General features: G+C 51.7%; 1 protein-coding gene across 1 annotated transcript; it reads left to right on the top strand.

The window, feature by feature from the left end:
- Positions 1–285: 285 nt before the first annotated feature.
- RIC8A (RIC8 guanine nucleotide exchange factor A) lies at positions 286–9,010 on the top strand (the record flags this gene model as incomplete). Its single annotated transcript, XM_010180028.1, has 9 exons — positions 286–333; positions 2,442–3,056; positions 3,668–3,762; positions 5,128–5,278; positions 5,946–6,041; positions 6,287–6,431; positions 6,897–7,041; positions 7,738–7,857; positions 8,521–9,010. Coding segments are annotated over 9 exons (1,536 nt in total), but the record flags the coding sequence as incomplete, so codon positions are not given.
- Between the last annotated feature and the right edge of the window lie 1,806 nt (positions 9,011–10,816).

Raw genomic sequence — 10,816 nt, 5'->3', positions numbered from 1 at the left:
TCCTGCTCTGGCAGGGGTTGGACTGGATGAGCTTTGGAGGTCCCTTCCAACTCCTGATATTCTGTGAAATATGGTAGACTTCTCTAGCACTGTGGCACTCCTTGCCACGCTGATTCCCTGGCTCTGTGCCGGTGGGGACTGTTCTTGAGGTGATGTGCTTGCTTTTGCAGTGTGTTTTTAGATCTGTTGCTTTCCAGATGAATGGACTTTCCCTGCCTGGGGGAAGAGTTCTGTAGATTTTTAACCTATTACTTTATTTTGATTGTTTCTGTTTTGCCCCCACAGAAATCTCAGTGCTTCACCTTTGACGATGAAGAGCGGGAGGAGAGGAAGGTAGGCATGCTCTTTGGTTTCTTCCTCTAGTCAGATGGATAAACCTGCTGCCCTGTACTCATGTCCAGCAGGGCTTGGTGGTGGCAGATCCTATGGAGAAAGAAGTGAGTGCGTTTTCATCAACTTGGCTAGGGAATGGTGTGCTCAGAGCATCTACCTCCAGTTTTTCCACCAGTAGTTGATCTTTTAGGATAAAGGTCAGCATCCTTCCAGCATTAGCAAGCCCTTTGGGTTCTGTGGTGCATGTCGTCTCAGCCATGGGTGTATAAAAAGCGTGATCCTTTGTGTTTGTGGCATGAGTCTGCCTGGCAAAGATCATAGCAATGTGCAAGGCTCTAGAGGGTGAGTGTTTCTGCTGTGAGCCAGCTGTGGGATTTGACTGAGGCTGTGTATTAACAGATACTTTAAGCTGGTGTAATCTGGCACTCAGCGGAAAGGAACATCCCACCTGCTCATTTCTACTCTTGCAGTTCATGCCAGTGCAGACCTTTGCGGGGCTGCCCGTGGTTGGTGGGCTGGTCTGCCTAAAGAATAACTTTCATTTTTTCCTGGATTATTTTCCAGTGGGTTCAGTTTTGTGGTCCAATTTGTTGGTTTGTTGCATTAATGCCTGTGTTAGCATAGCAAGTGTGGACCAGGCAGTCAGAGTGGGGAACGGGACCTCTTTTGTCCATGTCGTTGCCAGCTAATGCTAGCATGAATGTTTTCCAGGTACAGCCTGGCGTGTAGGACTGGATCTCACAAGATCCGAGCTCTGTGCCTTGCACTGACTTGCTGTTTGAGCTGGGACAGTCACACAGGCCATGAATACAGGCACAGCATTGAGGTGCTCCACTTTCAGGATGTACGTCATGAAATACGAATTGAGCATCGCCGTCAAGTTCCTGGTGCTCAGTTCTTCTGGAGGTTTAGCCCTGGGCACGTGCTCCGAGATCTGTTTAACCTGAGTCAGCCAGAGGCTTTGGTTACTTACGACTGTATCTTTAACCCCTGTGTCTCAGTCTCCTTGTATGCAAGAAGAAGAGGAGTGGCTGTAGTTTCTCTCTTCTCAAAGGTGGGACTGTGGGGCGTACTTCATGAATTAAAGCTTGTTCAGTTCTGCCAGCCTCACATTGAGGACTAAGTTTCATTTTTAATTCATTCCTTCTCTCAGTCCTTTTGTTATTCTGACGTGTAACTGATTAGGCCACGTAAAGCCAATTACGCTGACTGATGGCAAACCTTGCTGTCTTGGATTCCTTTGCTCCTGTGATGCGTGGAAAGAAGTGCCTGACGTGGTGTCACGTTAGACCTAGTGAGACCTTAACCTCGGGGTGTGATTGCTGATGCAGTGGATTACTAGGGAATGTGAAGCGTTGCTGCTCGTGGTTGTGTGAAGCATTACCTGTGCTCTTGTGCTCTGCTATCGCTTGCTGTCACATGGTGCTGTTCTCCATGAGGGTCAGATTTTTCGGCTGTTGTGAATTGGTGTTAGTGGAGCTCTGCCTACTGACGATCTGGGCTAGTAGGTCTCCAGACAGCGTTGAGGTTTAGAGAGGCACTACTTATTAGAATCTCCTGAGGCCTTTTCACCTCCTTTCCTAGGGCGTCACGTGCCCTTCTTGCCTTGCTTAGGTCCTCTTACCCTCCCTTGGCAGTTTTCTGACCCATGTCTAAACCTTTTCAGTCTGTTTCTGGAGCATGCAAAGCAGGTGCCTCCTTAACCTTAATGCTCTTGGCAGGAGTAGAGAGCTGCTGTAGAGTTGGTTGAGGGACTTTTTTGCCCTGCCCTCTCTTTGTTTAATGCAGCTATCAAGTAGACCATGTTAGCCCAAACATCCTAACAGTGAGCGAAGCTAAAATATGCAGTAGCAGTGTGATACTCTTCCCCTTACATCTGATATACTCCCAGCCATTCTTTGGTTCTCGCTCGGTGTCCTTGCTTGAACTGGGACATGTGCTGGACCCAAACACTTCCTGAGCGCTGCTGAGTGCACCCCTGAAGCAGAGCCACGAGCAGGCCCATCTCTGGATGACGCTTGCATTTTGCAGGACACAGCATTAGAGGGTGGAGGGGGAGCACTGTGAAGTGTCTGTGCATGAGGCATTGCTTGTTTCCAACTGCACAGAAAATGGCCCAGCTGCTGATTAAGTTCCTGGAAAGAGAGTTGCAGCCGTCCTGTCAGGTGACGTGTTTGGAAAGCATCCGCATCCTGTCCCGGGACAAGTACTGCCTTGACCCCTTCACCACCAAGGAAGGCCTGAAGACCCTCTCCAGGCATGCTGGCATTGATTACTCAGAGGAGCTCATCCGAGAGGTCCCAGATTTGGATGTAATCCTGGAATCCCTCAAATGTCTCTGCAACATCGTCTTCAGCAGTGCTAGGGCACAGGAGCTGACAGCTGAAGCCCGGCTGGTGGTGGGCCTGGCCAAGCGCATCAAACTGTACAACGAGAGGAGCCTTCCCCACGAGGTCAAGTTCTTTGACCTGCGTCTCCTGTTCCTGCTGACGGCGTTGAGAGTGGACATCCGGCAGCAGCTTGCCCAGGAGCTCAGGGGCATTAGCCTGATGACAGATACGCTGGAGCTGACTCTCGGTGTAAAGTGGATGGACCCCTACGAAGTTGCTACCGAGGAGGGTCTTCTGCCGCCTTTGCCTCGGCAGGAGACTGAGCGAGCCATGGAGATCCTGAAAGTCCTCTTCAATATCACCTTTGATTCCAGCAAGAGGGAGGTGGATGAGGTAAGCTCCTTGGGTGTCCCACCCCACTGCATTTGCATGTCTCTGGGCTGTGGTTTGCCTGCTGCTTTTCTCCTCTGCTTGCGTTTCCTCACTTTTCATACTGGCCCTCATGCAGTCCCTGGGTACGTGTAAGGGTAGCAAGAGGCTCAGGTGTCCAGACTCATCCCTAGAGCGCTGCCTCTATCCAATGCATCATTAACCCTTAGGACTTTTAAGGCATTAAAATGTAAAAGTTGGGTATTTTTCCTTCTTAATGACATGATTAATTGCACAAATGGGAGAGCAGAGCCTGGTATTCTTTCACCTTCTGGATGTGGTCAAAGGAAGCTGTGATGGAGACTACCTTTGGCTAATTCATGGGCCTGTTTTGAGGCCTCTTCCAGCCCTTGACTTAGTGTTGTAGAGTGAAGGGAAAGGGATTGGGCAGCAAGAAGACTGTGTGTTAACCTCAGAAGGAGAATCAGGGGGCTATGTCCACTTAAACACCCTACTAGCAGTTACCAGGCTGCTGGAGGGAGGGGTGGGGACTGTGGGCTGCAGGGCAGCAGGCTCTGAGATGTGAAGGATCCCCTTTCCTGATCTAAGTTTTCATTTCTTTGTTTCGGGGCCAGGAAGATGCTGCTTTGTACCGGCACTTGGGTGCCCTCCTGCGCCACTGCCTCATGATCTCTGCTGATGGAGAGGAGCGGACAGAGGAGTTCCACAGGTCTTTGTTGGATAACTGGGTCGTGGTCTTTGCTGTACGCAGACCTGAGGTCTCCCCAAGGCAGATCCTGCCTGACCTTGGCATTAACATCCTCTGCTGCTTTGGTGATTGCTGAGGCTGCTGCTGACAAGAAGGCGTTTTTGGCCTGCAGGTTCCTTGTGCTGCCAGGACTCAGAAGCAGCCCTGCCCTTCCCACAGTCAAATAATGTATGCTAGTGCCACAACCTCCCAGTATACAGACACGTGTTTTATCCAAGCCTGCCTGACCTCAAGGGGGTCAGTAGTCACTATCCTGCATCAGGCTTCCTCAACAGTGCCACCTGCTTCAGTGGGCAACACACCATAGCAGATGTTTGGTACTTTAATTAAAGAGTCCATGGGCTGGCCTTAATTAACTCTCTGTCTCTTGAGCCATGCTGAGAAATTGCATGTGTCACCCTCATGAGTGTTATTGGTCTGGGGTGTCATCTTTGAGAGGTGACACCATCCTGGCCCCAAGAAAGCTGTGGTGAAAGGAATCCTAAGCGATGCATTGCACCATGCATTGGACAGAGAACTGCTGGAGAGAGTCCAGTGTAGGGCTACAAAGATGATGGAGGGAGTGGAGCATCTCCCTTCTGAGGAGCGGCTGAGGGAGCTGGGGCTCTTTAGTTTGCAGAAGAGGAGACTGAGGGGAGACCTCATTCATGTTTAGAAATATTTAAAGGGTGAGTGTCACGAGGATGGAGCCAGGCTCTTCTCGGTGACAAACAATGATAGGACAAGGGGTAACGGACACAAACTGGAACACAGGAGGTTCCACTGAAATTGGAGAAGAAACTTCTTCTCAGTGAGGGTGACAGAGCCCTGGCCCAGGCTGCCCAGAGAGGTTGTGGAGTCTCCTTCTCTGCAGACATTCAAAACCCGCCTGGACGCCTTCCTGTGTAACCTCATCTGGGTGTTCCTGCTCCGGCAGGGGGATTGGACTGGATGAGCCTTGGAGGTCCCTTCCAATCCCTGACAGTCTGGGATTCTGTGATTGCATTGACCATCAAGGTGAGAAGGAGTGGTGCAGCAGGAGAGCTTAGAGACGGACCTTTGACCACTTAGCTTGGTCCTACTTAGCTCTGTATTAAGATCCATGGCTTCTCAGTTGTCACTGAGGTCTCTTTGGATTCCCAGCAAATAGTTCAACTACCCAAAAATCAGTTTAATTTATACCCTTGTAGTGGGGTGAGGAGCTTGGGATGCAGCCCAGAGACAACTCAGATTTCAGGGTCCTCACACCCCTGGAAGTCAGTAATGAGCCTTCATTTTGGTATAGCTGAAGAAGTTCTGTGAACAAAGATCCATGACTATGTGTTCACTTCTCTTTTATACGTTTAGTCATACAGTTAACCTTCTGGGCAACCTGCCCCTGAAATGTCTGGATGTCCTCCTGACCCCCAAAGTCCGGCCAGGCTCACTTGAGTACATGGGTGTGAACATGGATGCTGTCAACATCCTGCTGGATTTTCTGGAGCGACGCCTGGACAGGGTAAGTCCAGAGGCTGCTGTGTGGGTACCTCACTGCTCATTTGCACAAGCTCACTGCAGGGCATCTTTCTTTCAGCCTACATTCAGCCTTGAAAAGCCCAGTGCCAGCACCACAGGAGTACCAGCAAGGCATGGTTAGTTTGCAGATATCCCTTTATAGAAAGGTCAGTTTTTAGCAGAGGCAAAACTGTTATGGTTGGTAGGACTAAAACAACGTGGGTTGACTGGGAACGTGACTGCATCACTGCTTTATGGGCTGCAGGTAGTGAAACTGGTTGAACAGCAGATGATTTGCTGGGCAATTCAGATATGGGTGTTCTGTTGCACTCAGTGATCTGATGATTGAATTATGGAAGCCTGAATTTTCTTTACCTTCAAGCTGGCTGTGGTTTTCAGTCTCTAGAGTTATTCTAAAGGGCCCCTGAATTTTACTGCAGCACTTCTCTACTCTGGATGCCCCGCACAAATATTTCCAGCGCTGCTGTGCCACAGAGCGGGGCTTGGAAAGCTGTGCCGCTTGGGGAGTGATGAAGCACTGAAATGCCTGTAGCAGAGGCTTGGTGTCCATTTGTTTCCCTGATGATCTCTAGGCACGTTTTCCACCACAAGCCAGAAAAGTTGAGTGCAGTGTGACTAACGTGTTGCTCCATTTGTGGACGTTTCTGCAGGGCCACAAGCTGAAGGAGAGTTTGACCCCTGTGCTGAACCTGCTGACTGAGAGCGCCCGAGTCCACCGCCAGACGAGGAAGTTCCTGAAGTCGAAGGTATGCTCTGGTTCAGACAGAAGCTGCAGGGTGCTGCACTGAGGAGAGAGGAGAGTAGCAAATTGCTTAATTATTGCCATCTTCCTAACAGACCTCCTCTGTCTCTCTAGGCTCTGATGTATTAGGCCTTTGGTACCCACGGTCTTTTTTCCACATCTTCCATGCTCTGTAGATTTTCTTGTTTCCTGTCTGACCTGCCATTGCTGTTCCAGCTCTGCTGATCGCCTCTCACTGTGGTCTTGTAGGTGCTGCCACCGCTCCGAGATGTGAAGAATCGTCCGGAGGTGGGGAACTCGCTGCGGAACAAGCTGGTGCGTTTGATGACCCACATTGACACCGACGTGAAGCACTGTGCGGCAGAGTTCCTCTTCGTGCTCTGCAAGGAGAGCGGTGAGTTGCAGGGGTTTGCTGTGGCCTTTGGTGACGGGGAGTCCTGGAGTCTGGCCTCTGGGCAAGCCAGAGAGCATGGGATGGATGGCCCTTTGCAGCCCAATTTCTGTCCTCCCTTGGGCGAGAGACACCGATTAGGGAAAAGCAGAAAGTATCCAAGTGCTCTGTGGGAAGGAGCTGCTGTCTCTCATGCCAGTGGTGGGTGAAGATCTCTGCTGGAGGACCTGCTGACACCCTGCAGACACCCTGGCCTGGATCCAGACCCCTGCCCCATGGGTGTTGTCCCTGCCTGTTCCTAGTGCACACCGTGGGAGCCTGGCTCCCTGTCAGAGCTCAAAGAAGTGTCGGCATTTCTGGGTCTCTGTGGCTTTGCACTGGTCCTGCTCCTGGGGCACACAGGAGCAGATGGGGCTGGAGAGGTAGGAGGGGAAGCACAGGGTGGTCTCTCTCCCTTTCTCCCGGCAGTGTCACGGTTTGTGAAGTACACGGGCTACGGGAATGCGGCCGGGCTCCTGGCAGCGCGAGGCCTCATGGCTGGTGGTCGGGAAGAGGGGGAGTACTCGGAAGATGAAGACACAGACACTGAGGAGTACAAAGAGGCAAAGCCCAAGTAAAGAAGTCTGCTCTCCCTTTGTAACGCCCGTGTTCCCACTACTGCTCTGTCTCGTTCTTCATTTGCCTCCCTGCTTTCTCCCTTGTCCTGCTCTTTCACACACACTCCACCTCCAGAGCCCATTGCTGCTGGAGTGAGCTGGTTTTTTGTTGGTTTTTTTTGGGGTGGGTTTGTTTTAATTATTTTCTTGGTTTTTTTTCGTTTTTCCTGCTAGTGGATGGTGGCTCCCTGAGGTTGAGGGGTGTACAGGGAGGGTTCTAGGGCTGTCCTCAGCTGTGGGTCCTATACTCCCTAGCATCCTGTTCAATAAGGTCTAAAGGTTGAAGTTTTGGGCTTTTTCTTTCTGTGTTAACATTCTGCCTCCTGACTGAAGGAGAAGGAAGAGGTGTCACCCGCTCTTGTGCACCTGGTATGAAACTCCACTGTGGCACTGGCAGGATGGGGATGTTGCTCACAGCAGAGAAATGGGAGGGATTTGTAGGGGGGATGACTCTGCGTAGGACATACAGAAAGAGGTTGGAAGCACCACGTTGCACTGCAATAGTGCTTGGGGCTCACGAGCTGAGCAGCATTGACAACCAGCCCTGCTCTTGTGTTCCTGTGCTCAGTAAAGGCAAAGAAGGTTTTTAAACAGCCCTTTTCTCACTCCTTTCTTTACCTCCCTCCTTCACCCCACCCTCACTGTTCTTGTAGCATTAATCCTGTGACTGGACGCGTTGAGGAGAAACTACCCAACCCCATGGAAGGGATGACTGAAGAGCAGAAGGAATATGAAGCCATGAAGTTAGTCAGCATGTTTGACAAACTGTCCAGGTACTTAAAAACTGTTTATGTTCGTGTCTGCATTAGCACCTGCACGTCTCCGATTTACATTTGACCTTTCTTTGAGTGTGTTCCCAAGGCCACCACTAACTGAAGAGATGTAAGAGGGAGATTAGGGGAAATATTTCCTGAAGCCTGGCCCTGGTGTGTTGCAGGGGAAGGCACTGCAAGCCCTGTGCACCTCTCTGGGACAATGACATACCACAAAATTCCTGTGCACACCTGCACTGTGCTTCCAGGCCCTTGCTGCCTCACCAGGTTTGGCCAGGTGCTCTTTCTGTCCTGGCACGGCGCCTCAGCAGGAAGCAGCATTTTGGGGACCGATGGCAGCCAGTGCTACCCAGTCCCTTTCCCTGCAGGACTGCTTTTGCCAGTTACCTTTCATTCATTGTTAATAGGTGTCAGAAAGAGAAGCCCAGAGTCTGACAGCTAAGCTCAGACCACCCCCAGGGTGGGAGGCAGAGGGCAGCATGTTTGCTGTGTGCATTCCCATGTGCTCTTTCTGAAAAGGGATTCTTGGTGCTGGCCTGGGGTTGTTCTGGGCTGCTCAGGGTAGTTTCCACCAGCCCGGTGTTTCTGCTCAAGTATTCGCCTGTTCCTGTGTTGTCTGCTGCAAATTTGTGTTCCCTTCTCCCCTCTCCTTGCGGGTTGCAGGGAGCAAGTCATCCAGCCCATGGGCATCACGCCGAGCGGCAACCTGGCCCCCATGGAAAACGCCATCTGCGATGTGACCGATGAGCGGTCGTCGTCTGACTCAGACCTGGGGCTGGACTGATCCAGACCTCTCACCCCAGCCTCGGAGAGCTGGGGAGCCTCCATCCGCTCTCCCTCCAGAACTGGTGCTGCACCCAGAGGCTGGTACTGGGCCAGGACTCTCCCTGTGGGATCTGGTTCCAGCCTGGACCCCTCACAATCCACAACAGGAGCACCTCCTGCCTCCTTCCTGGCTCCACAACCACCTCTTCTTCTAGAAGGCCTTTTATGGTCTGGCTCCACCTTGGTCTCTCCTGTCAGCAGCCACGAGGATTTCACACTCCAATTTGCTTCCAGGACTTTCCAGTAGGATTTATGTTTTTAAACACACGATGTTTGGAAAGAAGCAGGGACGTAGGCCCTTCCTGTCACCATTAGGGTTCAGCAATCTGCAGAGCATCTCGTGTGTGCCGACACATGTGGCCACTCATCAGCGTGTGTGTTGCTGTGCATGTGGCTTCGTGTGGCCAGCCCTACACGGGGGAAGCTGCTCCCCGGGAAGGCTGGTGGGAAGGTGGGACAGCAAAAGGGGGATGTGAGTGGTTTTTTGTGACAGTTGGAGGGGACCGTCGTCTGTGGGGGGTGTCAGCACAGCACAGCAGGCAGGTGTGCTTGTGTAGCTGTGAGCGTGGTGGTGACTGTGCAGAGACAGGAGTGCGTGGAGTTACGAGCGCGTGTCTGAGTGTGGAGGGGAGCAGCGATGTGCGCTCTGCAGGGAGGTGAGCGAAGCCTCTGGATGAGGTTTCCAGCATTCCCATCGGCCACAGGAGACAACGGTGCAGGTGGTACATGAAACGCTGCCATGTTCAGTGTCTGGCACCGTGCAGTGTTCCTGCACCACAGAGTTCAGTTTTTTGGCATCAGCCTTTCCCCATCTCTTGCTTCCCAAATGAAGGGCCAAAATCTGTGCTGTCTGCTGCCTCCTCACCTGCCTTGGTTTCCCCACAGGTCCACTGCTGTTCACACCCAAGGTCTGGTGTTGGTCCTGTCCTTTGCTGTGGCTTAGATTTGTCTTTTTTTTTTCTTCTTTCTTTTTAAAGAAAATGGTTTTAAAGAAAATCTTCCAGTTTGTCTCGTGAACCAGAGTTCCAAAACGTACTATCACAAGTAGGAATGCAAAAGTGATGCTAGAATAAAGAAAACCTGACAAATGGGCGCATGGCAGTGATTCATCGAACGCGATAGCGCTGAGCAAGTAAGGAAATGCCTTTGCTTTTTTTCTGGCTAGCACATGGGTCTGCTCCGACCACCCAGTGCTGCAGCGAGCGCTGCGTTGGGCAGCCAGGGAATCACAGAATCCCAGAACGTCAGGGATTGGAAGGGACCTCCAAAGCTCATCCAGTCCAATCCCCCTGCCGGAGCAGGAACACCCAGATGAGGTTACACAGGAAGGCGTCCAGGCGGGTTTTGAATGTCTGCAGAGAAGGAGACTCCACAACCTCTCTGGGCAGCCTGGGCCAGGGCTCTGTCACCCTCACTGAGAAGAAGTTTCTTCTCCAATTTCAGTGGAACCTCTCGTGTTCCAGTTTGTGTCCTTTTCCCCTTGTCCTATCATTGTTTGTCACCGAGAAGAGCCTGGCTCCATCCTCGTGACACTCACCCTTTAAATATTGATAACCATGAATGAGGTCTCCCCTCAGTCTCCTCTTCTGCAAACTAAAGAGCCCCAGCTCCCTCAGCCGCTCCTCAGAAGGGAGATGCTCCACTCCCTCCATCATCTTTGTAGCCCTACGCTGGACTCTCTCCAGCAGTTCCTGTCCTTCTTGACCTGAGGGGCCCAGAACTGGACGCAATATTCCAGATGGGGTCTGAGCAGGGCAGAGTAGAGGGGCAGGAGAACCTCTCTGCCCTACAACCACCCCTTCTCATCCACCCCAGGATGGCGTTGGCCTTCTTGGCCACAAGGGCACAGTGCTGGCTCATGGTCATCCTGCTGGCCACCAGGACCCCAGGTCCCTTTCCCCTACGCTGCTCTCTAACATTGGTCATTCAATCGGGGGGTGAGCGAAGGGTTTGCAGGTGTTCCGACCTCTGTTTTTAGGAGTTGGTGTTTGCCTTCTGAAGACCATCTCTGTGAGGAGAGAAACTGGAGAAGTGCTTCAGTTCTTCAGTGATTAAGGATTTTTTTCAGTAGTTGTGGTTAAAGTTGCAGTCGCTCGCAGGGCCACACAGTATTGATGTAAAACTGACTTGCTGA

Source organism: Mesitornis unicolor, unplaced genomic scaffold, assembly GCF_000695765.1.
Source record: "Mesitornis unicolor isolate BGI_N332 unplaced genomic scaffold, ASM69576v1 scaffold16312, whole genome shotgun sequence".
NCBI lineage: Eukaryota > Metazoa > Chordata > Aves > Mesitornithiformes > Mesitornithidae > Mesitornis > Mesitornis unicolor.
Note: the sequence above shows the minus strand (reverse complement) of the source record. Positions and strands in the feature narration are given on the sequence as shown.